The sequence below is a fragment of the Opisthocomus hoazin genome, chromosome 1 (assembly GCF_030867145.1).
Source record: "Opisthocomus hoazin isolate bOpiHoa1 chromosome 1, bOpiHoa1.hap1, whole genome shotgun sequence".
In the NCBI taxonomy this organism is placed as follows: domain Eukaryota; kingdom Metazoa; phylum Chordata; class Aves; order Opisthocomiformes; family Opisthocomidae; genus Opisthocomus; species Opisthocomus hoazin.
The window spans coordinates 142,556,613-142,584,093 of NC_134414.1; the positions used below are offsets into that span (position 1 = coordinate 142,556,613).

General features: G+C 41.8%; 2 protein-coding genes across 8 annotated transcripts in view; one reads left to right on the plus strand and one right to left on the minus strand.

The window, feature by feature from the left end:
• Nucleotides 1-39: 39 nt before the first annotated feature.
• On the plus strand, nt 40-25,002 carry DNAI7 (dynein axonemal intermediate chain 7). Of its 7 annotated transcripts, none has more exons than XM_075439499.1 (16): nt 40-108; nt 1,475-1,495; nt 4,903-4,987; nt 6,724-6,809; nt 8,041-8,142; nt 11,042-11,179; nt 13,075-13,221; nt 14,392-14,495; nt 15,953-16,232; nt 17,978-18,080; nt 20,273-20,439; nt 21,416-21,560; nt 22,312-22,526; nt 23,208-23,375; nt 23,581-23,694; nt 24,658-25,002. In XM_075439499.1, the coding sequence occupies exons 1-16, from the start codon at nt 106-108 to the stop codon at nt 24,931-24,933; spliced, it is 2,154 nt and encodes a 717-aa protein (XP_075295614.1). In that variant the 5' UTR covers nt 40-105; the 3' UTR covers nt 24,934-25,002. The 7 variants fall into 7 exon arrangements, with proteins under 7 accessions (XP_075295614.1, XP_075295649.1, XP_075295657.1 ...); XM_075439534.1 differs by having other exon boundaries at nt 15,953-16,013; XM_075439517.1 differs by lacking the exon at nt 40-108 and adding an exon at nt 384-538.
• Nucleotides 24,861-27,481, minus strand: part of IRAG2 (inositol 1,4,5-triphosphate receptor associated 2) — a 39,968-nt gene continuing 37,347 nt past the window's right edge. The window contains exons 35-39 of the mRNA XM_075416249.1: nt 27,292-27,369; nt 27,123-27,187; nt 26,581-26,682; nt 26,291-26,395; nt 24,861-25,639 (exon numbers count right to left, since the gene is read on the minus strand). Coding sequence (XP_075272364.1) covers nt 25,396-25,639; nt 26,291-26,395; nt 26,581-26,682; nt 27,123-27,187; nt 27,292-27,369 — 594 coding nt within the window. The 3' untranslated portion in view covers nt 24,861-25,395. The remainder of the gene's footprint in view (nt 25,640-26,290; nt 26,396-26,580; nt 26,683-27,122; nt 27,188-27,291; nt 27,370-27,481) is intronic.

A 27,481-nucleotide genomic window follows, 5' to 3' on the forward strand; every position in this document is an offset into this window, starting at 1 on the left:
CGCAGGGGCGGGGCGAGGAGGAAGGCCGCCATTGGCAGCGGGGGAGCACGTGAGAGGAGGGGCTGGTGGCCTAGGCAACGCGGCGGCGGCGGCGGCGGCGCCGCCATGGTGAGAGCGGGCCTGGGGTGGTGGGTCTCTGCTGCGGCCGCTCGGCCGGGGCCGGGGCCGGGGCCGGGGCCGGGGCCGGGGCCGGGGCCGGGGCCGGGGTCGGGGTCGGGGCCGGGGTCGGGGTCGGGGTCGGGGTCGGGGTCGGGGCCGGGGCCGGGGTCGGGGTCGGGGCCGGGGCCGGGGTCGGGGTCGGGGCCGGGGCCGGGGCCGGGGTCGGGGCCGGGGCCGGGGCCGGGTGACCCAGCTGCCAGAACAGGCGGGGAGGCCGCGGCCTGCTGGGGACAGCGGCGGAGCTGCACCTGCGCCCTCAGCTGCCGCGGGCGGAGGGGAGCGGCCTGGGCCTGGGCAGTGCGCCCGGGCGGTTTGCTGGTGCCGGTGTAGCCGCGGGGCCTGGAGCTCCCGCGGGTGAAGCCGGAAGGCAAGAGCGACGGTAACGGGCGCTCTGAGGCGGCGGTGAGGTGGTGAGGCGGGTCAGGGTTGGGCTGGAGCGGGCCGCCTGGGCCGCTGAGGTACCGATATACGGGAAAAAAACGATTTAAGGCTTTGAAAAATCGCCTGAAGGGGAGGACGTGAGAGGCCCCCCCGGGCTCGTCTCTTGTGCTGTGGCTGCTCGGCGCAAAGGCCGGCTTGGAGGGAACTAAAACTTCGTTGTCAGAGTCGCTCCACCGCGACCAGCTTCCCTGCGTGGCGTGGTGCGGCCTGGCTTCGTCTCTGCCTCTGCCCTAGCTCGCAGGGAGCTTCCTCGCCTGGGCGACTGACCGCACTGGAGGTCTGGAAGGGCACACAGCGGTATTTGGGTGTCGCACAGAGAAGGTGGTTGTTTGGTGGATCAAAAAAGGGTTTCACTGTTTGGTGTTTGACTTTTAGAACCCGTTCTTAATTCCTGTGGTCATTCGGAGAAGTCCCCTAGGTGCATTTCTGCACTTCGTGTGCAGTTTCTCCACAAATAAGAAGGGACTCCGGTGGTGTTTCTGTGTTCTTCCAAGTCATCGCATGATGTAATTGAGTGTTACTAGGAGTAGCACCCAGTATCAGTTGATCAGTTCAGAAAATATTTTTTTACTAAATTGTATCTTGGATTAAATTATATATTTGTTGTACGTGAATTTTAACAGTGTGAAGAAGCAGATATACTTCTATAACCATAAGTATAATCCAGCCCGATAAATCATGATGGTCTAAGTCATGCATTAGCGGCTAATTTTCTGCAGTATTGAAATTAATGTCATGATAATTTTTCAGTAGTTAATCTCATCTAATTTTGCAGAATAGTTATATTTTCTAATTATTCCTTAGTACTTGATACGGTGTCCTCTGACGCTTGCTTTCCTTTTTTTTGTTTTCCCACCGCCTGCTGATCTTCTAGGGCCCAAAAAAGAAAAAAAAGGTAGGTAGGCAGAAATATGCTGTCATTCACATGCAGCGTTTTGACCCTGGCAGTGTTCATGTAGATAGCGTGCCAGCACATTTCTGTTGTTTTGGAAATTACATGAGTAAAATTACAAAGCGCTTTGTACTGACATTAAAGTAAGCATCAGTTACTTCTGGGACTTAATGGCTACAAAACAGTATTTTTATTGTCTACAAAACAATATTTTTAAGAGGATCTCTCATAATAAAGGTGTTGTGACACCTATGTGCCAATGTGTTTCTTAAAAGACAAATATTTTAATTTATTTTTTTTAATCCGTATTTCTTCTGCACCAGTTGGTCAGGATCAATCAAATTTTAAAGAGGAACAGGCGTCTCCAGGACGTGAAGCTGATGTGCCTTTTGCAAGGAGGCTGAGTCCCATTCCTGCAGAAATTCTAGCGAGAAGGTGGCGGGCGCAGCTGTGGCATGTTTTTCTTGGCAGTGGATGTTGAGGCAGAGGGCCAGTGTCCTGGCTTTGAGCCGCAGGCTGGATGCAGAGTGTGATGACAAGGCGGGACAACAGACAGAAGTCCACGGGAAACTGGATTGTATAAATTCATGCCCATGGATTATTCTTAATTCAGTGATAATGAAATTATCCACTGCTGCCTTGAAAAAGAATACATTCAAACGTGTTCCTTGGAGGACTGTGCATCTCAAATTTGTCAGTACTATGTGAAGTCATAAGCATGTGAAAAGAAGTTGACTAAAAAGTGATTATAAGAAATTAAAATAATCAGATTTTCCCTCTTCACTGGAAGAAAAATAATCAAAGATATTTCTTTTTTTTTAACTTGAAGGAACCGATTCTTCCTTGAAATCTTAATGGGTAGAACTGTGGTTTTTACTGACTCTGTTCTAGGAGAATTTTGCAAGTAAATGCTTTGGCAACGAATGTGATGAGTGCTAACTCTAGTGGATGCATGTTTGTTGTTGGCACTGTATTTTCATGTTCAAGCTTTATGATAACCTTTGTATTTAAAGTTACATTTATGTACATATTTATTGCCATGCAAAGTAGTGTAAAGGGAATGGCTTTCCAAGTAGTTATTTATGTCTGAAAATATACTACTCGGAAGCAAAATGTGAAATAATAGTATTTGTAACACACTTTTTTGTGATCGATGACAAAGGTTCTCCTTGATTATTTCTACGTTCCCTGTCAGCTGGATTACTTGTAACAGTATTTACCAAGTTATCAGGAATACTTGGGTGGAGTGGGCTGGAATACTTCATAATAGCATCATGTTCATTTGCAGCTGTCTGGACTCGAGTCTTCTTTTGTTGTCTTTTGTCCTCCCTGCCAGCTTTGTTGGACCTCTTTCTTTATTGCCTTATTTACACCTCTGCGAGATGGGCACTGTGCTACTGTGCTGGTTTGGTACCATTCTGTACCCATTTCTCTGCGGGAGAGGAGGACTGGATTCCTAACAGATGTCTTTGATCCTTAGTGCTTATTTACATTATGATACTGTCCACTTATATTCTCTTGCTGACCTGTGGATGAAGCTCATACTGCATTAGTCATTTTATCTGACCTGGCTGAGTCCTTGTAAGCGCTTGTCTGTCACCGGTGATGGCGTAGGGACTTGGGATTTAGCTTTCTGATCTGCAACGTCCAGGTTAGGTGCCCAGGCAGAGGGTGTTTCTCCTCTTTTCACCTCACACTCTGAATTCATTTACATTCCATATTTTCTCTGTTTTAAAAAAGTGAACGTTTGATTTAATTTAATTCTCTTTCATTTATACATGTCAGTGGCAGAATACTATTTTTCAGCCAGTACATAGATACTCCACCAGATGCAAGTCATTTGTTTTCCTTCACATCTTATCTTTTGTCATCTGTACCTTTGCTTTTAGCCTTAGATTAGACTGTTGTCGCTCTTTGTTTTCTCCATATGCTGGAGCCTATACAAAATATCTTGGTTTATTTTCTCATGTATATAAAAAAAATACCCTTGTCTGTCCCACTCATCAATAGTATCATTTGGCTGTGAATTCATTTTACAGTTCGGTACAAAATCAACCTCCTTGTTTTCACAAGCTCCAAGAACTTGTTGTAATTTAGTTCCTGGCCCAGCTTCCCCCACCCCAAACCCCCCTTTTTTTCTTTTTCCTTTTTTTTTCTACTTCTATCTGCTGTATTCAGGCCTTGTCTTTGCAGCACTGACTCATACCATCAGCCCCAGATATAGTGGAAGAGGCACGTTGACTGCAAGTCTATGACATGTGCAATACAATGGCCATGTTACCTGTGTAAACACTGAGTAAAACTGAATAAAGAAAATTTAGTCCTTAGTAACTACGCACTTGGTGGGAATTGCAACCTTGGGCTTCTTTTACTGCTGCATTAACAGGAAAGCAGTGTTTTCCTCTTGTGTGTCTTTCTGTAAAGTGCTGTTTTCTACTGGCAGTGCTGATCCTACAGGTTTGATTAAACATCCCAAGGCTGTGTCAACACAAAAACCAAGTGAACACAAAAACCAAGTGAACACAAAAACCAAATGAAATGATAAAAAAATAAAAACCCATCTTCCTTTTTACTGGTGAGGAAAAACATGAGGGGCCAAATCCAAATCTTCAAATCCATGGAGAATTATGCTTTCCCCATCCTAGCTGTGCAAGTCTCTTGAAGACAACGTGGCCTCATGCGCACAGATCCAGTTATCAAATTTTTATGTGTTATCATCAGTGAGGAATCTGAATTACAGGACAAAAATAAGTGTTCTATTTTGGTTAATCTGTTAAATGACAGCAGATTTTGAACGTTACTTACCTTGTCTTCTATTTTTTTTTAAATATTTACCCAAACTGCAGAGAGTTGATAAGGAAGATAATTCCTGAGAAACCCAAATTTAAAACATTGTTATTCTAGGATTAACCTAGAACTTGAACAGTTAACTGTTTTGAGCTGCAGTTAGGATGTTATGACAGTAAAGAGAACTCTTTGTTAGTTATCTTATGAATTAGATGCTACTAAATGCCAGGCTCGCCTATATCCCAGAATCAATTTCCAAATATTTCCTAAAACGTTTGAAGTTGTAACATCCACTTTCTTAGCGGATCTACCTATCACTCAATTGGCACGTTAAATCAAGAGATTTTAATATTCCCCTAGTGTGGCTGTGTTCAGGAGTGCCTAGCACGGAGTAATATATTAACTGTAAGAGCATATATTGCATCATGCACATGAGAAGAAAATTGAGTCCAGGGTGTGGATTGCCGTTCTGGAGGATTCACTGACTGTGTAGGGAGTCTAAAATCTTAATTCACGGATCACATTAGAAGGGCAAACTTATAGAGGGCCAATACCTCCCCCCCCCCCCCCCCAAATGTATTAAAGTAATAGTGACGTTTGTTTTCTTTTAATTTATTGCAAAGATTAAGCCCAGTGGGAAAAAGAAAGTGAGCAAAGCTGAACGACTGAGATTGCAGAAAAAAGAAGAAAGGAGGCTCAAAGAGGAAGGTACTGTGCACTCCGTTTACAGGGAATGTGATGGCACAAACCACTTATTTTCATTAAACAGACAGAAAGTAATCTCCCAGACTATATGTGCATGAATATCTATATTTCACAGATACAGATGATTCATCCCTCTCTTCTTGTGTGGGCCAATTTCTGTGTTAATTGTGACTGCCTCCCACGTCTCACTTTCCTGTTAGAGCCATACTCTTTTCTCTAGTTACTTCTACCACGTTTAGGAAGTTGAGAAGGAGGACGGCTGGAAGACTTCATGTTCTCACCCCCACCCCCGAGCCTAGTTACCAGTAGACAGGAGAAATTGTCTGAAAAGGACTTTTTCCAAAGGCGGCCAACAGAATGCTTCTGCTGGCAGGGGGCTAGCGTGTGTTCTGAAGGGTAAGCAGATAAGGTGACTACAAACTGGGACCAATTAATGTGTAGTTTGCTTGGTCTTCTTCTGTCTCTGAGTGACTGATTCCTCCCCCCACTTCTTCAAGCTCTTTCGGCTGTACTTCACTGTAGCCCTTAAAATGAAATCCCAGTTGCATGCCTTGACCTGTCCTCCCCATCTGAATGTGGCTGCTTCTGCCATTTGCTATCACAACCCGATATCCCTGCCTGAACATCATCTCTTCTACTTCCCTTTCTGCCATTAGTCCATCCTGGTGAGGGCTTGGGCATGCTATGACTGCTAGTAATAGTAGAATCATAGAATGGTAAGGGTTGGAAGGGACCTTATAGATCACCTAGTTCCAACCCCCCTGCCATGGGCAGGGACACCTCCCGCTAGACCAGGTTGCTCAGAGCTCCATCCAGCCTGGCCTTGAACACTGCCAGGGAGGGGCATCCACAGCTTCTCTGGGCAACCTGTGCCAGTGCCTCTCCACCCTCATAGTAAAGAATTTCTTCCTTATATCTACATCTACCCTCTCAGCTTAAAGCCATGACCGCTTGTCCTATCACTCCGTGCCCTCGTAAAAAGTCCCTCTCCAGCTTAGTAAGTGACTGCTAATCACTAGCAACCTCTGTGGATGGGGGTAGCAACTCAGGTGAGTACAGGCAGATTTGGGAACTGCCGTTGCTCTTGCCTCTGTGCAACACAGATATATTTGAAGTGATTTACGTGTAGGCAGTGACATTCAAACCACTGTTTGGGAACATCTGGACTGATGCATAGGCTGCGCTATCTTAAACTGAAGGCTTAGAAGTTGAAATCGGTTTTAGTTTTCACATGCTCTCTGATTTTCTAGTCACTGTGGCAGAAAAGAAAAGCTAAAACTGTGATCAGTAGTAACTGAGCTTGAAGAGGGTTTCAGAGAAGTAACTGTAAGATTGAGATACCCAGCAAAGGTTGTAGGAGAGGAGAAGAGTAACTTGAGACTGAACCATGCAGGCCGTTTCACTGTAGACATTGGAGTAAGAACTTGGGGCTGTTCCAGCTGTAGATAAAAGAAGAGGGCACTCCTGCTGCTGTTTCTGAGGGGAGGAAGAGAGCGTGCTGATCCCTGTCTCCACGTGTGTTGTCACGGGCTGATAGGAGTAGCACCATAGATGGTGTGGTTTAGTACGGTGGCTCAATGTAATTTGGCTTATTTGCAAGATTTCTGCACAATATAAGATAAGCCTTTGTGTTTCTCATTATTATGGTTGTTTTGTAGTTACAGCTAATAACGAAATAATTTGTGTGGTTTTATTAAGCAATATATAATTATGCTCTTGATATATTTCTCAATCTTCAGAGGAAGCCCGATTGCAAGCTCAGCAAGAAGAAGGAGTTGAAAAGGAGAGATCTGAACAAGAACAGATGGAAAAGCTGGAGGCAAAAGTTAGTTCATACTCAGTAGTTACTGAAAAATTCTAATCCTGTTTCTAAACCTGTGGCAAGGTCTGTAAAACACTGTTAATTTAGTCTGAGGATGGAAAGGAATTTCCTTCTGTCCTTAGTGTTGGGAACAATGTAGAGGAAATTTTCTAGCATCACTAGATTAAAATTAATAATGAAAAATCTAGCTAAGTCACGGAAAGGTATGTAGAACATATGTATAACTATACAAAGACCCCACAAGTTGAGAAGGTAGTGAGCTGGATTAGTAATTACATAAAACACACTAATACATGTAAAGTCAAGAGAAACAGTGCTGATTTTTTTTTTCTATAGTATTATTTAACTAAGCCGATGTTTGGCTTGGTGTTGTTTTGATTCAGAAAAATTCCCTGAGACAAGATAGTCTTGCCTGGTTTTGATACATAAAGATGCTATGGTTAAATACATTAACTCTGGGGATATGTGATACTCCAGTTTGAATAAATACCTCTGTTTTTCCAGTTCCACTATACTTTCAATTGCATATATCTTTTTGTGTTCCTCATTTAGCACAGTTGTGGCAAGAAAATTTTGGTGTAAATTCTAGAAGTGGTTACATATTAGGACAGATGCACAGAATTGTGTGCATGCATGTGTGTATATGTATGAGCGTATTTGAATATGTTTATTTTTTTAAGAAGACCAGATTTCAGAACAAAAATTGCTCGTTAATATCTAAATATTTTTGTGTTTAAAAAAAAAAGAAAATGAGATTGACTGCAATTTATTCCCCTCCCTCCGAAAAAAAGTCACTCTTGCCTGTGCCTCTTGTCCTTCACAGAATATTTTTTTTTCCCCCTAGAGAGGATACATTTAACATAATAGAAATTATAAGGAAAAAAAAAATCGTCTTTCACACATTTTCCCAACATAGGCTTACATTTTTCATCAGCTCTCATTAGAGGTAGTTTCAGGATGAGGATATGGAAACTGTTCAAGGAGGCGGTTAACAATCATATGACACGTTATGTTTATCATATGGCCCAGTAAGTCACGTGATGACAATAACATGCTGCGAACTTCTGCAGTCTTCTCAATTAAATGTTTCATAAAAAACCCACATTATCAGTGTTTGGATTTGTTTAAATGATAACTCATTCAAATATCCTAAATTTTTTCTTTGGTATAAAATATTTACAAGTAGTAAACCAAATATTTAACTCCTCTATGTGATATATATGTATTTTAACAGGATCAAGAACGAAGGGAGTCTGAACTAGCAGAACTTCGTTCACTGGAACAGAAGTTTTTGTCTGCACAGCAGTGGAAAACAGATTATAGAGCACGTGCAAAGGTAAGCTTTCTTTTCAAAATCTGCCCAGTGTCGTAGAGGTTTGACAGGAGGCTTCAGGCTATGTCTCTGTTACAGGATCCAGAAATGCTTCCATTTCTTGGACTTAGGTATGTGCTGGTGACTGCATGTCAACTTCCAACTCAAGGGAGTAACTGGACATCCTCACTCTCCTCTGTCTTCGGTACTTTGGCGTACACAGAAAAGAAACATGGCCAGAGAGGAGCCTGTCTGGCTGATCGAAGTATGAGAGCCCTGCAGCTTACCACAGCAGTGAAGAGGAGTTGTAGTTTCAGATGTTCTACTGTTTGTCTTTCCTTTTCTATTTGTTTAATTCATTCTACATTCCATAAAAAAGCTCTACCAGGGATTAAAAATATCTCTGTAGAATGTGAGACAATTGACAACTTTGTGCCAGTGGTTCCTGGATATCACAGGCCATCATTTGGAGAGAGGGTGGCTAAAACTTTGAAGGACACAGCGCAAATGCGGGTCAGATATCAGGGCTTGAAGTACATGAAGGTGCAGCAAAGAGTTAATGTCTGCAGTTTAGGGTGGCATACATGGAGGTTGAATTACCATCCAACAATACTATAAAGTATTTAACTGTAAAGTTAAAGTTTAAATAATAAGGTATGGAAATACTCTAATACAACGTTTCACTCTTGTAAATCCATCAAACATCATTCAGTAGCTGATAATGATATTTGGTCAGTTTGGTTCTGAGTAAGGTTAAACAGACTTGTAGGCACAATGGTTTTCTCTTTGTGTTGTGTATCACTATATCACTCAATCCTTTATAAAGCCTGCGTGGAACAAATTTAGAATCATAGGAGAAATCGCATTAGAAGGGACTTTGGAAACTCCTATACTTCAATCTCCTGCACAAAGCAGGGCAAACACTGAAGTTAGATGAAGGTGCTCAGCTGGGTTTTGAAAATTTCTAAGGATGGGGATATCACAGTATCTCTGGGCAACCTAGCTGACTGCTTTACCACTCTCAATGTAATGTTTTTTCTTCAAATCCAGTCGGCATTTCCCTTGTTGCAGCTTGTGATCTTTGCCTCTTTGTTGTGACACATCATCTCTGTGCACCTCAGAAAAGTTTGCTGCTGTCTTCTCCGTAACCCCGCTCTAGGTACTGGTACAGAGCAACTGGCTGCTCCCTTAGCTGTGGTGGTCCTCTCCAGACTAACAAAGCTCAGCCTCTCCTCACGCATCGTTTCCTCCAGTTCCCAAACCATCCCAATGTCCCTTGTCTGGACTTTCCAGTTTACCAGTCCTTCTCTTCTACTGGGGGGCCCAACACTGGGCACAGCAGTGCCGGTGTGGCCTTGGGAGCCCCGCGCAGGGAACAGTCGTGGGCTCGCTGGCTGCCTGCTTACTCAGCCTTCGTTGCCAGAAGGGTGCAGCATGACAACTTCACAGCTACGTCTTGACACCTTTGGATGATTTTTATTACCTTTTTCGGTTGATGACAAGCTCTGACTTTGCTATCCTTGTGAACAAGAAAATCTGTTGGTCAGTTTGGAAGGGGACAGTTGTTGTTCATGGGTGTTTCTGAAGAGTATTTCCCAGAAGGAGAAATACAGAACTTTTTGTTGTTGTTTTGAAAAGTAATGGCAAAATAGAACTATAAAACTAAATCTTCAAATAAAAACCTGGTAGATTATGGGAAATACCAGAGTTTGTACTAGCCAGTTGGTATGAATACTTAGGGCAAAAGAAACATATAATACCAAATGCTGTTTCCACATCTGTTTCTGAACAATTTCAGTGCAGATTAACAGATACGCTTACAGGTTTTAATGAAATTTATCCTTTTTCTCAAGGAACAAGTTCTGTTATTCTTAAGGATGTGCTTTCTTGATGATGAAACTGAAGCTCTCTTTTAAGTGCAAATATGTACAAAAAAATAAATCAGATGTTTGAAGTACTGAAGACTGATCAGTCTTTTATACAGGAGTTTCCAGTGCACTGAGAACTCACCTATTATTGCTTTTCTTGAAGTCAGTGGAAATGGCTATGGAAGTGGTTGGGACTGCAATTATACAAGCACTTTTGCGTTAAAAGATCCATTTTACATTGTAATGCAATCTTCAGTAACATTGCGTTGTTAATCTGCACAGTATACAGGGAGGCAGGGTTCCCTTAATATCTTACTGTATGGATGAAAAAAATTATAGGTTGTAAATTGATTCCATGAGCCAATGTTAGGCTCATGTGTAGAGTTAAGTGGGTTTAGCCTGTTGTTGTTGATTATTATGTTTTCTCCCCTCCCCAACAATGACCAATAATTGATTTGAAAACACAATTATTAAAAAAAAAAATCATTCAATCCTTTTGACATTCCCACCAGACGTTTCTGTAGCAGCTGAATTGGTGCTGGTAGGGAGGAGGAATTTTCCTTCCGAGGCAGAGAAAGGAGGAATAAACTTGTTGGAGTAGCAGGTTCTGAAGCAGCTTTATTGCCAGTGTGGGAATTTTCAGTTTTGTTGGCAGTATCTGATTTGAGAACCATCTGCCTCTTCCTCCTGCACCGGTTCCTCAGTTATGTTCTCAGTCATTTGTTCTTTCAGCCCTATGTTTTTATCAGGTACTGAAATCATTACTTTTTGTAGACACACAAGCTCTACCTAGCAGAGCAGAAATCCCTGATAGATGAGGAAGTATAAACAGCAAATGTTAAGTGGACAGAAGTTTCTTACTTAACACAAAATCAAAGTAACCCATTTTTTTCTGGCATAATGAGAAGCCAGGTGGTGTTACAGTCCTGTTTAGATGCAGGTGTGAATGTATCCCTACCATATGTTTGTCTCTCAGAATCCTCCTTCTTCTTGTAGAAACAATAGTCATTTGCACCACATGCCCATATCTACTTTTCTTTGAACGTTTTCTGCAGTGGGAGCATTACCTCAGTTGTGATGGAAGTCCTGACCCAAGTGTACTGCCGGAAATAAATACCTTCATGAGCTTATGGCGTGAAGATCAAAATGAGGACATTCATCTTGTGATGGAGAAGGGAGAACAGGTGCTAAATGTAAGTGTTAAAATGGTATTTTTCAGTTTAAGCTTGCCAGAATCTATCCTTAACAGTCCTCTCCCCCTTCCTTCTTTTTTCTTTTTTTTTTCTTTTTGAGACCAAATGCCTGAAATTTACTATACCCTTCAAAACCCAGAACTTTTTCTTCAGCTTTTACATTTTTTAAATTACAAATTTATTGTTGACTCTACAGAAGATGTCTGTTGACTTTAAAAATGCAGTGCATCGAAGGGCTTTGTGTGTAATCTTTCTACGCTGAGCTCAAGTGTTCCAGCATCCATCTTCCCTGCTATGTGCACTTTATACAGTCTGGGGCCAGAACGTATAAGCTCGTGCCATGTACAGATGCTTCAGAGGACAGCGGCCTTATTGTGTAGCGCTTGCAGCTGGTAAAGTGGCCTGTGAGAGCAGGGGCTCCCAAAATGCAAGCCGCCAACCGTTGATGGTTTGTGAGGCGATTTTAAGCAATTTGTGGCTGCTCTGTCAATGCAGGGTTTTACTCTGAAGTATGCTAACTTCATAGTGTTTTCCCGGAAAGTTAAATGGGGTCTTCCAGAAACTGGGGGTGAAAGTTGCATGCGTAATACAACTTTCATTGGGCTGGTTTGGTTCCGAGTGTCAGATGTCCCATCTTGCAATGCTTGCTGGATGCTGCAATTTTCACTTTCCGCACGCTGCCTTTTTCTGAGCCAGTGGGGAATGTGCTGGTCCTTCCCAAGAATTTCAGCAGAGAACTCCACCCTTTTGCTTCTGCCCCTGCAACCCAAGCAGAAAGCCCGGCCGTTGCCCACTTGCGTTCCTTTGTGCCGTTCTTCTCCCTGCTGTCACGTCTGGCCCACAAACACCCTTCTTCCCCATGCTGAGTGTTTCACATCCATGACTGCAGCAGGTACAGCTGCTTCAGGCCCTGTAAACGTATGCTGCCTCGCCTGGTACATTCAGTAGAGCGTGATGTGATACTAGAAGATAGGCATTTTTGTTTCGCTGCTACTGGAAATGCAAGGTGATGTCAAAACAATCATCTGTCTTCTCTTGGTCTAAAACACTTGGCCGCTTCTTTCCTGTTCTGCATGTTTTTAAAGGAAGCTGTGAAACACTCAGAACTGTGAGATCATACCGAGGTAGACCGTGTTTAAGGTGCAATATAAAAAAGACAGTAGTAGTTACAATTCTGCTGCTGCTTTGCCACGCCTTTGATGAGCAGTAGCATTGCGATTGCACAGGCTAAGAGGCAGAAGAGCCTGGTAAGTCTGGACGGGAGGCATAAAATACAGTCTGATCCTCCCTTCGTCTCAGTGCTGCAGGTCACTTTGGCCAGCTGGGAATTTTTAGTTCTATACGAGATGTTAAGATATTAGCATGTAGTGGAGGACAACAATGTTATGATGGAGTTCCAAACTTCATGCTAAGGACTGCTCTGGGAATTAAAAAGTCATTGCTCTACGTCTTTCTATTTTTTTTTAAGAGTTCATAGTTGAGATTATTACTATAAGAAAATATGGTTCCAAAACAAAGCTGTAAACATTTCATTAAAACCAGTTTTTGACCAAAAGGTTTCCTCATATGACCAATCCAGTTCAATAAATGATCTGTTTCATAAGCCGAGATTTCACAGCCCGCAGGTTAAGGAATGAAGGAATTGGACTATAATAGACATGAAGGAAGGCAGACTCGGCCCTGGAATTTCCAGCACTTTGCATGGCTGGATTCCTCTCTGATAATGCCGACTTAGCACAATTTCTAGGGATATAATAGAAAAAGATTATTTCTGTGACCAAGAAATGTTTAGGTACAAAGAAAGCAAATTTGCCTCTTTCTTTATGACAGAACACACAGTATATTAAGGGTGATGTCAAAATAAAGGTACTTTTCCTACATATAATGTCTTCTAGTTAATTGAGAAGTTGCAGTTTCTTTTATTTGACACACAACCAAATGAGATAACAGAAAAAGAAGCAATCCAGTACCAGGAATCTATTCTGGAACTGCAGAATCTGCTTCATCAGAAGTACAATGGAGCTACAGAGCACCTGCTTAAAGTAAGTGAGATTAACTGCTTGGAAATTGTAATATGCCCAGTGCACGTGAGTTTAGCTACAAATGTCTTGTTGTGATGGTTGTCTTTGTGTGTTCTTAAACCGTCATAGAGATTACTTATGTGAGTTTCCAAATTTAGCATTTGACATTCCAAATCATGTATATATCGGATACCAGACTTGTAATTCTTCAAAACCCTTGAAAATCTTAGCTTTACAGTGGAAATTCCCATCATTAAGACATTTAAGATTAAATTATTCTGAAATTCTGTGGGATTTGGAGATGTTCATAACAAGGGGCACTGTGTGAAATTTGTTTCCTAATTTGTCCGAGTGATTTAAATTAAAGTTGATTGACTGTACAAAAAATTGCAAATGTGAAAAGCAGGTCATCAGGTTAGCCTGTACACATTTTTTAATACAATTCCATATGACTGAGGTTTTTTTTTTAAATAAGGTCTTGGGAAGAGTAAAGAGCATTGAAACAAGAAAACGATTGTGTACTTGGTAATCGATTTTCTGGGTTGCATGTATGGGTAGAGATCTTGCTTGCTATTTTAAGTAATACATACGTAAGTATGTTTAGCAAAAGAATATTGCTAGAGGAAACAAAAGAAGGTGAAGGCGTAAAGGAAATAGTGAACAAGTCGTCTGTTTACAGTCAAAACCCTCTGCAAAATAAGAAATGTTGAATTCTTTATTGTCTTTACTGAGTTTAAGATTAAACTCCTAACGTAATTATCATTTCACAAATTTTATACTGACAGAATGATAAAACAATCTGTCCATTGATAGTGGGACAGGAGTGCTTTATTGCTTAGCAAGTCCATCTTGTTTGTTGTTTTGGTTTTTTTTTAACTTGTCCTAGGAAGTATTTTCGAGAGCACCTGATTAAGGGAGATAGGCCGTACCATTGAAGGCGATAATGGAATATCCCATATTTGGCAGTATTTGACTGATAGGATTGATGAAGTCAGAGGAAGTAAAAGAACATAGTTCACATTTTAACAAAGAAATTTGAGTTTATAACTGTCATGTTTTAATGCGTAAATACAACGTACCTCAGCTTGGTCTGGTGTACTTTTATTCCTGTTATTTATTCAAGTGTAAATGGAAGTAAATCAAAGTGACAGAAATAAGAAAACATGATTTAATCGGCTTTTTTCTTTGTAGACAGCTAATATGTATGAAGACTCTAAAACTGGAAATATGCAGGCAGTCATGAAGGATAAAAATGTTACTTTCTGTGTTTGGGCCAATCTGAAGAAGAAAGTAAGGTACAGAATACTGAAATTCTTGATTTGAAATGAGGCCTGGCCTTCTCTACCCAAGTCCAGTAAACACCAAGAACTGGTTTCTAGTAATCTTTTTCGTGTTGGATAGCATTCTTTGTACAGACTCCCAGCTCATGGATTTCATACCAGCCTGTCGCTAAGGAAGGTGCTGGTTCCATCAGAGTTTTATTAATGAAACAGGACTGGTTTATATATGCATATACATATACATATAAATATATAATTTGTTTCTTAAAATGCTACAGTAGAACCCTGTTACTGCCAGAACAATTTTTAAAGGAAAACAATACTCATGCAGAGAACTTGAATTCCTCTAGAAGCAGTGTTTCTTGCTGATGCATTAAATAGTTTCTAAGCTGTTGTTGCTTGCAAAGTGGTGGATGATGCTTTGTGCTCAGTTCTCTGTTAGATAAAAGATTCTAGAGCCTGGGATGCAAATAAATATCCTGCATAGTGGTTTCTGAATCTAAGATTATTTTTTAAAATTAGATTACCGTTTAACTGTTATATTTTTTCAAAAGAAGAGTTTTGAGCGGACTTTCTACTCCCACTCCACAAATATGAAGAATAAGTTGGTAAAAGGACTTTGCTTTGACTAAGGCCCGTGGCTGTAGGCTTTGCTAGGATAACTAGAAGGCTGGGTACTGAGCAACTTCAGACCGACCTGCAGGAAAAGCCCATTTGGGTTAGGGCCAAAGCCTTTTGGTCAGCTTAGAGATGCACTTAAAATTTTCGACCCAGAATTAAAAAATAAATGGTGCATTACTAGAAGAATTTTAGAATTTGTGACCAGCTGATCTTATCTGAAAACAAGAATTATTTTAATTGTTCTGGCTTTGGCTGGGCAGGAATTACAATGAGCAAGAAGCTTCTGTATCTGATGAAAGAGCCCAAGTTCACAAATCAGATGCTGGATTTGGTACAAGTTGGCCTCCTGTGCCTGCCCTTAGCCTGTTTTCTGCACTGTCACAAGGATCGGTGGCTGTGTGGTACTGTTCATTATCCAAATTACCTTTATATCTCTGTATCTCTTTGAATTTTACGTGGAAGTTGCTGACACTGGTGTAACACAGACAGCTGGTGACTTCACGTGTGTAGGGTTTGCCCGTTACATCAGTCAGTTTACCGGGAATGCACTGCGTAGAAGAGCTGCCGCCTGATCCTGCCTCATTGTTACCCTGTCCGGACCCTTATTTTTGCAGCTCCTGATTCCCTTAATGCAGTTACAGCTTTTCTGGAGGGGCTCACAGACAGCTGTCAGTACGAGACAGGCAGAGTATCGTGACATCCCGCTTTATTTCTTAAGACTGTGCCACGCAACAAAAGAGAATTTAGGTGACTTTTAGTGTAGAACATCAATATGAATACTTAGAAGAAATATGAATACAAGTGCTGCCAATCTGATTAGGGAATATTGTTTTTTAAACTGTTGTTTACAGGTTGAAAAATCACGTGTTTTCTGATGTGCAGCATGGATTTGATCTTCCAAAGTCACTGGCTGTGAGTAGCATTGCAGTTCGCATATTGCATACTCATTATGATCATGTATCTCCACTTCGGCTCCAGTGTCAGTGTGTGCCAAAATTGGAAGTCTTATATAGCAAAGAGTTAACTCAGCATTCAAAAGAGGAGGTAGAAGAACCAGAAGAAGAGGAAAAGAAAGCCAGAGAAGAGCTCAGCGTGTCTGCTGAAGAAGAAACGTGTTCTGATGGGAGGAAGGTAGGTGAAAAACCCCACCGGAGGGTATTCTACAACGCTGCTGTTACTGGAGGCCTGGTTGCAGCGTAACAGCTTCTTAGCATGGCTTGTGCCTGAGAGCGTGGGGTTCTGAAACGTTCTGTAGAGAGAGGCAACTTGTGTTAATATTGTGTCATAGATCTTCTCCAGGGGATGGCCCAAAGACTGTTGTACAGCAGGTAGGAAGGGGAGTGCGGGCAGGGCGTCACGGTTGCCGTGCCGCTGGCGTGCGTGAGTTGGCATTGGGTTGGCAGTTTAAGAGTGGGATCGAGCCATGAGGAACGTCCGGTGCCGTTGTAAGGTATTTCTGTAAATCTGCGACAGATGTCCAGATGAATGGATTCCGCGTCGGAGAAACTGACAGCCCCATAAAAATCGCTGCAGAAATCCAATATTAGGAAAATTCGCTGCGTGCAGAGTAGGATTCGGAGTTCAGTAGGTGTTGGGTGTGCAGTTACTTGGTTGCTCTGTGTCTGCACGCTGAAGCTTTGCCACTCAAGCACTGTCCCGGCACTGCTTCTGTTTGCCGGGTTCCTGGCAGCAGCACGCCTCAGCGGAACGCGTTGGCCTGGTGGAGGTTGCTTGGGTTTGTGTTCTTACTGGGTCTGGTTTCTCACTTTCAGTGTCATCTATGACCTGCAGATAAATGACTTGGGTGCTCTATCTAAAATTGCTGCACAAATAACTGTAAAATGTTTTATGCCTTCTTCATATGTTTGGAGCAACGATCTTTGCCTTTTTCCTTTTCATTCTTTGAGACCTTGTAGTGAATCAGTGCCTGAAATCCCATTTTGCTGGGCTCCTTTTTTATTTTTTGCACGACAAATCTTGTGTTTTGGCAGTTTTCACCTACAGTTTTCAGACTTTCTTCAAGCTCCTCATTTCATTCCTTCTCTTTTTCTTTTCCAGGTCTTTCTCTCTCTTTCTCAATCCAGTTTTGTGAATTTTCCTGTTCCCTCTGAATACTCTGCGTCTCTCAGCTACGGCAGTCTCCCCTCCTGCCTGGCTCTGCCCAGAGTTCCCTCACATTGCTGGGCAGAAACACTTGTTTCCCCTTGCCTTGTGTCCCGTTGCAGGAGGTGTGTGTTGCTCCCACGCACTGGCCGACGGGCAGAAGGGGCCTCGTACTCGGCACTGCCGTCCGTCTGCTGCTCTGCTCCCAGGGCAGTCTGCTGGAGCAGGGGCGCCTGCCCGTCTGGGCCGGGAATCTGGCTGGGAAGCCGGGGTAATGGTTTGAAAACAGAAAATATGTGAGAAAGGGAATGAATATCCGGGCAAGGCACCGGCTGAGACTGCAGGTGGGGGTTCTGGTAGTTTCAGTATGGCTGTGGATTCAACGTTGGCTGAAGTTTTCTTTGCGTTACTTTTCTATCTGTAATGTCACCATAAACACAATGTTGGAGTGCATGTGCTGCTAAAAAGGTGAAGTGCTTATATGGTACTTGGGGAGCTCGAGATGGAATTTCCTGTGGAAAGGAAGTAATTATTTTATCTCTATTTATATATCTGGTTACAAAGTTTGGAGAGTACCTTTAAACAAAACTATTTTTGCTAGCTAGGTAGAAGTGATTTCTCTTAAAACCTTGACCCTGTAGCAGGGTCGGTGCAAATGTTGCTGGAGGAGTGGGACTGTGCTCTTTCTCCTTGGACCGCCTTGGAGGAGGTGATACTCTCTTTGTTGTGTCTGTCTCTGAGTAATGAAAAGATGTCTCTTGCTTTTTTTATAGAGCGCTACCTCATTCAAAGACAACAGCAGCAGAGCTGATAGAAATGAGATGACAGAGGAGGAAACTGAGAAGAAATCAGAGATCTTGGACATACCGTCACAAGGTATTTGGTTAGTTTTTATGTGCAGCGTTACAAAAAGTACATATTCTAAATATTATATATATGGAAACATTGGGATATAGATCTCCAAGTGAACAGATCAAAGTTTATAAACATATTGATGTTTTGATAACACTTGAGTTTTGTTGACATTTCTATTAATGATTGTTAAGTGCAGGGGGAAAATAGGACAGATAGGAAAATGGATTTTGTCCCCACACTTAATTTATGTATTATTTATGTTTATTTTCATGTACATATTTATGATGTTTATGTACATTTGTATATTATTATGGATATGTTTATGCAGATTTGTGGGTGTGACACAAAATCTTTATGAAGCCGTCAGCCTGTCTGGCGAGATTGAGTCCCTCAGAGAAAAATTATTTAGGTGCGTATAATGGTGGGCACTCAGGTAATGTAGGTGATACTGAGCATTACTTAAATTTGTGCTTAAAGTGAGATACATGCTGGAACACTTTGCTGAAAGAGGACCGAATTCTAGGAACTAAAACTGTTTGTCTGACCCACATGAGTTGTTACAAATTTCTTCGGTATTGTGGTGTCCTTTATTTTCTTGTAGTACTCTTTCAAGTAATAATTGAAAACTATTCAGTATGGCTTAGAGGAACTGCACAGCCTTCTGCTTGTAAAAGAAACAAAACCACACCTCACAACACTTTCTGCTGAGCCCAGTCCAACCAACCAGTTGTCTGACTAGACCCTAAAGACCATGCAGACACGGTGATTTTCAAGAGAGTATAAAAAACTTGGGCTTTATGTGGAGGAAATTGCTATTTTATTTCAGTAAGGCTTTGAAAATCCGTACTCTAGTGTTGGGTGAAATGCATGTGCACAGAAGTGAACTAATTGTACCTGAATCCTTATTAGCTTTGATAAAGAGAGAAGGCTTGTGAAACTGTGCTTTTGCTGGCATGCGAATGATTTGCAAACCCATTCAACCACTTTTCGGAACAGACTTGGAAAGGCTGCTCGTTTACCACAAACTCAGTGAAAACAGGCAGCCAGGCAGCCGAGAGGGAAAAACCAGGAGTGCAACAACAGGGAAAAGAGTGGGAACTACTGCAAGTCTCTGGATTGAACTTCATTGTACCGGTGTTAGAAAGCTAATTTAGCTTGGGAGAATGAATAGTTTTGTTTAGAAGATACTTAAATATTTTGGGTTTATAGTTCTAAAAAGCAAGTTAAAGTGCAGGCTACCACTGTGGCTGGTAGTAAAATGGTCTTTACATCCTTTAAACTGTTTGCTCACAAATAGGTGCCAAAGGCCATTATGTTGTTGTGAGAATACAGTCAAACAAACAACACTGCTGCATAATGCAACTAACTCAAACTTTATAAAATTAACACCATTTTCACTTGTTTTTTTTAAAAGCTTGAAGACAGTTTATAGAGATATTTGTCATTTTTTAAGATTATTGTCTCACTCTTTTCAAACAAATTTCATGACACTTACAGCAGCTGTTTTTACAGTATTGAACACTTTTTCTTGACCCCCTGATAGCAGTAACATCTGTCCTCCTTCTGTAATATCCACTGCAATGTTTTATATGGGCTTGTGTTTTAGTGGTTTTTTTTTAAAGAAAATATTTCTAGGTATTTTTTTCCATGGCATTGATGCCTTCTAATAACATTTTCCAGTTGATTAAAACTTAAATTTGTACATATATGTAACATATACATAATTATGCATAGAAGAAATATGAATTGTCTTCGCTATCTGAAAATTTTGTTTCATGTTAAATCCCCCTTGCTCTTCATAAATACCATTTTTCACCTTCAGCATGACCTGTAGGTGCTTTATGTCCTTTTATTTGCCTCTTGTGTACTTGTGAAATTCTTCTGTGATTAATGGTGTGACTATTTTTGTCAGTAAAACCTTATTCCTATACAAAGCATTTTGAATTGATTACAAAGTTAGAGCAGAGCTTAATCTGTTAAAAAGCTCAGTACCAAAACAAGAGGTGCTGTTCATTGTCCAGCTGTCTGGCTTTCCCCACGTTTCATTCCCTTGTTAGCAGAGTTGGGAACACCAGTAGATGGTGCTGAAATGCTGCAGCGGGCGAAGCGCTTTATGCACATGGGCTTGAAGTGCAAAAGTGAAAAATAACAGAAGTGGGAAATTTCAGTGTCTTTAAGCACCAAGTTGTGTTATTTATTTGGTTATTTTTTAGTTCAGGAGCCACTGACGCAGGAAGAGATGACTGAAAAAGAAGAGGCGCTAACTGATGAACCTGTTGTCGATTTGCAGCGGTTTGTGCCAGTGGGGGGGGTGTACCACATTGACCTACTGCAGCTTCCACCTCGGGTCAGCCAGCTCAAGGGCTGGAGCATGGTGGAGGTAAGCGAGGACAGGGCTTACACCCTGTGCCGGCCTCTTCCTTGTCAGCCTTGCAGAGCTGTTCCTCAGGCGTCACCACTGTACATATGCAGCGTACATGATTTCTTGAGCAGCAAACTAAAGAACCAAGTTTTCAAATCAGTTTTCAATTCCACGTGGCAAATTTTTGGAGTGGGGGCGGGGGGGGGGGGGGGCGGGGCACAGATGAGCCTGTGCTTGGCAAGGCGTGTGCTCAGTCAGTGCTCATCAGCATGGCTAGCACAGAGTGTTGTGCTGGAAAATGCTCTTGGCTAAAGTAAAAGCAGAGCGAAGTTCTTTTAGAATTTTTTTTATATGTGAAAGGTACACTTAAAGAAGGATGGTAGCAAAATTGCTGCCAATTCAGTTCCAGGCTCTGCAAGATATTTGAGGCCTATAGCCAATGCGTTCTAGTTTTCCCACTCACAGAGTGTGACATAGTGCTAACCTACATCACAGCTTTTACTGTGATGCTGAAATCCCTTAATAAGTGAAATTCCCATATGAACTAAGAAAGAGGGACTGTGGGCAGCTCAGGGAGCATGGGATCTTTGTTCCCAGCTGAGCACACAGACCTCATCACCAGTTGCATGTGACCTTTTTCATTCCCTTTGACACCGCGTGGACAAAATGAAATTATGTCTGCTTTTGCCTCTCAGCTGTTCTTTGTTTTTTTGGAGACCATGGATCTATTAAAAAATGACTATGCCTACTGTGTGGCACTGCCTTAAGGGTGCCATTGACAGCACGTGAAGGTTTCAAAGGCCTGGTGGCAGTTGCCTTTCTGCTGTCTTCAACATTGTCATTGGACATGCGCACTATTAGCAAACCATTAATACTAATAAATTTTAAACGGTGTGTTAGAAAATGCTGCAGTGCTTAGGTGGACTTAAAGGGGGGGGAGGTAAGCTACTGCATTTTTCTGGTAAAAAAATGTACTTTTTCCATCTTGCCAAAGTTACTCGATGTTGGATTGGAGGCATACCCATATCCCCCCGAAGAGGCTGAAGATGCCACACAACCGCCAATTGAGATAAGCCTTAGGCTTCCTGACAATGTGATGTATTTTGCGGATCCTCTGATAGCCCGATGGGATCCTGCAGGTACAAACTTAGGACATGAATTTATTCTGAGTTGGAATAATGGAATTTGTACCTGAGTTTGACTATTTCCAGAATCCAGCTGCGAAGATAAGAGACAATTCAGACCCCACAAATAATTTGGGGACTTCAATGTTAATTGATTTGGGGGTGGTTTTTTTTGTTCTGTTTTGCTTCTGCATCACATTTAATAAAGGAACTCTTACTGGCACAATACGCACCATTTAATGGGCGGTGGTACAACTGTATACCCCAAATCAAGTTTTGTTAGGGTGAAGCCATGTGAAGTCCACTTAGAACCAAATAAGCTCCTAACTATGTGTATTAGTACCAAGTTAAAAGACAAAAATTAAATGTTAAGAATCAAGTGTGATATTCCAGTTACTAAATAAATACAGCATACCTCTGACTTTACATGCATGAAAGAGTTTAGTGTTGAAGTTACTCTCGACAATGAGCTTATGACCTGCTATATAGCAAGAAAGAGATGACAGTTACACTAGTATTTGTATTTCTTTTGAGATTAAGGAGAAGTTTTCCTGTCAAAATTAGCCCAACCTTGTACTTAAAGACATTTAAAATGAAGGGAGTTTTTGCCTTAAATGAATGACCTTGATTTTGTGCCTAATGTTTTATCTTAACTATGAATATTAGTTAACCTAGGATGTCTTTACTAACTGATTCTTCCCCAGTGCTTATCACAAGCAGGAGCTTTATGTCTACATCTTTGTATTTTTGCATCCCTTTTGTACAGGTCAACAGTGGAGAACCGATGGCATCAGCAACGTAAGGTACAAAGCACAAGAAAAGAGAATCGCCTTTGAGATGGGTGCCTTTTACACAATAGCGCTTCTCCAGGATGCGCATCTCAACATGCCCTATCAGGCGTGGGAATTGCAACCTACCACTACCGATGAAGCACTGCTTACAGTTACTACAGTCTTTGCAATAATTCAGATACAAATTAAGGTATTGTAAATGTTGGGGTTTTTTTATAAAATGTTTGCAGGCTTTTTAAAAAATATAGAACTATTAGTGTCCCTTATTAAGAGTTGGGGATGCTTCCACAAAAGCAGTTTGAATCTTACTTTGCAGCTCTGAAAATGAGGGAGGATCTCTTCCTGTCCCCACGCTGTAAGGAGCAGTAGTGATGATTTCAGTTATTTTCTGTGAGCTGATCAGAGGAAAGCATCCGTATGACTGCTCTGCTAAGTTCCAGTACATGCTTTGGTAACTGGTGCTACCTCGCTGAATTCAAGACTCTTTCACCAGCTCGAGACTTAAAAATTGTTCTTCTCTCCTCCCAACCACACCACAAAAGATAAAAGCATTTCAAGCAATCTCTACTAATGTCACTTCTTCCTTCTAGTGGTTGAAGTTATGCATGATTAGCTATGTGCTCATTGCCATATCAATGAGTTCAGTAACAGGCATGATTTTAAAAGACTTAGTATAAGCATAAATAAGCGTGGGCCAGGAGGCCCATGTAGTTTCTGTGGCTTCCTTCAGGATGTTGAAATGAAAGTTTATAGCCCAGAGTGGTGGATAATGTATGCAATATCCAGAATAGCAGCAATATTAATGTCTGATGCCTGAAGCAGAAAATAGCTTTCATGACCAGTAAATTGCTGTCACTGGTTTGTACAACAGGATAATCAGTGTATGTTGTCTTCAGTAGTGGTGGAAGAGAAGGATGTGCTTTCCCATGTCACTGGGAAATGGCTAAGTCCCGCTGACCTAAGAGCAGTTTTGAAAAGAGCTGGTGTGAATATTTTCCCAGGAGAGTATTCTCACAAGTACATCTCTATGACCAATAAGGTGAGTGCAAGAGCAGGTGGTGTTCCTGCTGCTTTTTCCACCTATTTTTCAGTTAAGTAACGTTTTCACGTATGAAGACCTGTTGTGCAGAATGAGGTGACAAATACGTAAGTGTTGTTAAAGCTTTTTCTTACATTTGTATAAACAGGGGGAATTAGACTGAATGATATGTATATATTTTCTAACTTGTCGTTTTGCATTACAGTCTGCCATAGCAGAAGTTAGGGCCTATCAACAGATGGCACTTGTTGCATCTGCTTTTGCTTTTGCCTGGAGCAAGTGGAATGTGGAAGCTGGTCAAGAGCAAGTAGTGTTCAAGGTTTGTGGATTTAGACTAAACATCTAGAGAAAACCAGCTAGAGACAGAAGCTATTAACTGCTAGAAGTTATGCTTATCTCAAACATAGTCTTTAACCCCCACATGTGCTCTTAGCACAACAGTTTTAAGATTTGGGGCTGGCTACTTAGCAGGGTGCAGTGTGTCAGTAAGACTTCAGAGCCTGCTGCTCTGCTGCCTCACAGCTCATGCATTTGTGAGATTGCTCATGGGCCACACTTCTCCGTAGCAGAGACACTTGCTAATGTGCTAGGGTGTAGAACTGATCAGTCAGCTGTTGAGGCTTTAGCCAAAGCTGGAGTGATGTAGCTGGATGCTGATTTTCCTGAAGTGCCCTACTGTAGGGGTCTTCTGAGTAGCAGTCTGATCTGCAAGTTTTAAAATTGATATCTGGAAATTTCTTCATGTCCATATGGGTTTTCATTTGTTCCTTACCGTAAAGGAGGAAATAAGGAACTTAAGGATTGCTCTGTTTCCATCTGTGAACTAAAACAGGTGTGGTTAAAAACTTCTCCCAGACAGAAAAATACTCTGAGTTGTGGCTGTAGGTACAGAACATACCACACTGTTAACAGCTTGAGCAGCTCTCCCCCTTTCTTGAGTTAAATGCATGTGACATACAAATATTTAGTGTAATACCTAATCCCAAGAGCAAGAACTAAAACAACCGATGCCTGTTGCACCTAGCTACTCTGTCCCCAGGAGTCAGGCCAAAGCTTGCATTTTAGAGGCAAACCAGATGGAAGACTTTGGTGCTTGTACAGTACCTAGTACACAGTCTCTTAGGCACAGAGAGCTAATATTGTCTTAGGGGTTCAAAGCAGCATCTTGGTTTTGTTTCTGTATTACACTCCGAGTATACTAGAATTTAGAATTTCATACTAGAATTTATACTGTCAGTGTCATGGGCTTCATCTTACAGCACATTTTTTTTGCCTGCAATAGGTAAGCGAGCACCTTACAGCAGATTCTGTCAAAGACAAAGACTGGGCTCTTTACATGTTTAACGGTCAGAAAGCACAAAAGCTCAAGATCATTGAAACCAGTGAAACCTTTTCAGAAGAGCTAGCAGAAGGTTCTGAATTTCACTCCACACTCTACCACATGCTGAAGGACTTTGCCAGCAAAGAAGCAATGGATAAAGTGGAAACGGCTAGCTGCTTGTTTATTGATGTTGTGTATCAGCTACTACTTGCTACAAGAGTTTTAACATACTCTTAAATACTGCATGCTTTCCTTTAAAACTTTATTATCAAAAGCTTTCAATAAAGTTCCATTTCAAGTCTTGAATCCCATTCTATTCAAATCACTGGAACAGCTTCCATGACTAAAATGCCAACATGGTATTTTTGTTAGAGCAAAATAAATTCTTTATTCTCTTGTGGCTAGACCACTTAGATTTATGGTGAGCTATGTTCAAAATTACTAACTGCTTTATTGTAAACCTGAACAGAACCGAGATCCTTTTAGGTATTTGTAAAGATGACTTTTGTCAGGAGGGGAGGATTTCAATTTCAAGTCATGCTTTAAAAAAAAAAACAAAAAAAAAAAACAAAACTCTCCCCAGAAAACACCCACAGCCCAACAAAACAAACCCAAACATATAACCTTAAATATACTATCTCAGCTTCTCATACTGTCATCCAGAACTCGGAAGTATAACTACAAAAGTCAGAACCTTTGTTATACTGGGGGTGGTCCGTTGTGTTGAAGGCCTGTATATGGCCACAACAGCTGCTGTAGTGAAGTCCAGGAGTCCCCAGTTCTGACAGGCGCTGCATCTGCTGGTCTTTGAAGAGACAGCCCAGTGAGGAAGCTTGTAAGAGCAGCGAGCAGCACCAGGATGGAAACAGAGACCCAGAGAGTTTTGTTAGCGTTGGAAAAGGAAGTCTTGAAATGGGATGCCCACGCTGACATTAAATTGCACCTGCACAGAAGAGTCAGACAGAGTGGTTCAGTTTTTCTTTGAAGCTTGGAAGGCCTCTTCCTACCCCAAAAAACCCTTTAAGCAAACCAGACCCCACAAATGCGCAGATCCTTAACGATCAAAGGTGACAAGGTTGTTACTGTTTCAGGAGCCATCTACAGTGGCAGCCTGTGTTCTGGGTTTGAAATGCAGACTTCAGTACGCAAATTCTGAACAAGCCGTTTTGGTGGCTGACCTGACCCATGCTCCCTGTACCCCACCACGTTTCTGAGGAGGATTCGCAAAGGCTGCCTTGCGGCTTATGAAGAAGTCTTGCTTGTAGAAACCACTGAAAAGCGCTGGCCTGGTGGTTTGTTGTTTCCCAGGGCTTTGGTGCCTTCCTGGAGGTTAGGGAGAAGTCTTACCCTAGCTGTGACAGCTGTCACATGGTAACCAAGAGAGGTGGGATCATAGCATGAGGCATGCTTCACCTCAGCGTTTAGGATTAGTGCTGAATCCCTGGTAGGGCAAGTCTCCAGCACCTGAGGTTACTCATTCCCAGTTGGTTTGTGTAAGAAGTTGGCATTAACAACCAAACCAAAGCTACAGCTTTTCTTCCCATGTCCACCACCCAAACATTGCTTTACCTCACAACAATATGAGAAAACTTACGCTGACTCTAGGCTCCATTTTGATGATTTTTTTCCTTTTTCAGAGACACTTTCCTTCCTTGATGGTTCTTCTTGTACTTCAGCAGGTGATTCTGACTGCTTGTTTCTGTAAGCAAGCAGTAACAGTTCCAAAGCTTTTCCATCAAGCATTCAATTTCCTAGAGCTCACAACAGATTGACCTTGTAGCCCTGATCAGGTGGTGGACAGTTAAGAGTCCATTAAAAAAAAACAACCACCAGCCCAGCACATGCACACACACACACCTCAGAGGAGATTGCTGGTGAACTTACTTTGTTTCAGCATGTTCATCTTCATACTCTGCCCAGGAATACGTGCTAATGAACCGCTGCAGTGAAGGACGCTTCTCATTTTGCTTTGCTCCCAGCCGTCCCCTGTCATATTTTACAGAAATTCGCCTTAATTCCCCCATCAGATATATAGCAGGAAATTAGAAATTCAGCAGCAGCCTACTCATTTGGCCAGGCCTTAAACCAGTAAGTTTCAAAATCAGTTGCCTGAAGTTAGGAATCTTTTTAAAAAAAAAAAAAAAAAAAATAGCCAAGAAAACCCCGGATCCATCAATGCCAGCTGCCTAGATTTCATATTTTAGTTCTAAAGGTAAATTTTTAAAACATTCAACCCTCAATAATAAAAAGACCTGTAACATTTAGTCACAAAGGCTCATTTACCTCTTGAAGCATGTAAAGCTAATGTGAAAGGTGTAGCCTAAACATTACTGTACCTCAAGATGCTCCCTAAGCTGCTCAATACAGGCACAATTAGAGCTGAAAAATATTTAACCCTATCCAAAGACAGGCCCAGGTAACTTTACCAACTGCTTGATCTCCTGTTGAATTTATCACTTCGTTCCTCTCCCTCAGGTTCATGGAGCTGGCCCTGGAGAAGAAGTTGGATGCACTTACTGCACTGGCACTTTTGCACTTCAGCCCGGCCAGTTTCGAGCAGGTAGAGCGCCTTGCCACCTGGGAACCCTTACTTACCAGCGGCAACCCAGTACCTGCATTTCCAGCACTCCTAGGCAATGCTGCAATGCTAACTCTTCGAAGGGATGATGGTGGCTACACAAATAAGAGGCATTACTGACTCTTATCAAGGAATGACTAGATTACTCACTGATCACATAAAATACCATCTGTTTTAATACAAACTGTATAAAAAAAAAAAAAGATG

What these genes read in the sequence shown, in the direction of transcription:
- DNAI7 (XM_075439499.1), top strand. An exon ending in GCCCAAAAAAGAAAAAAAAG is followed by an intron (nt 1,496 to 4,902) that starts GTAGGTAGGCAG and finishes TTTATTGCAAAG; the next exon opens with ATTAAGCCCAGTGGGAAAAA. An exon ending in TAATTCAGATACAAATTAAG is followed by an intron (nt 22,527 to 23,207) that starts GTATTGTAAATG and finishes TTTGTACAACAG; the next exon opens with GATAATCAGTGTATGTTGTC.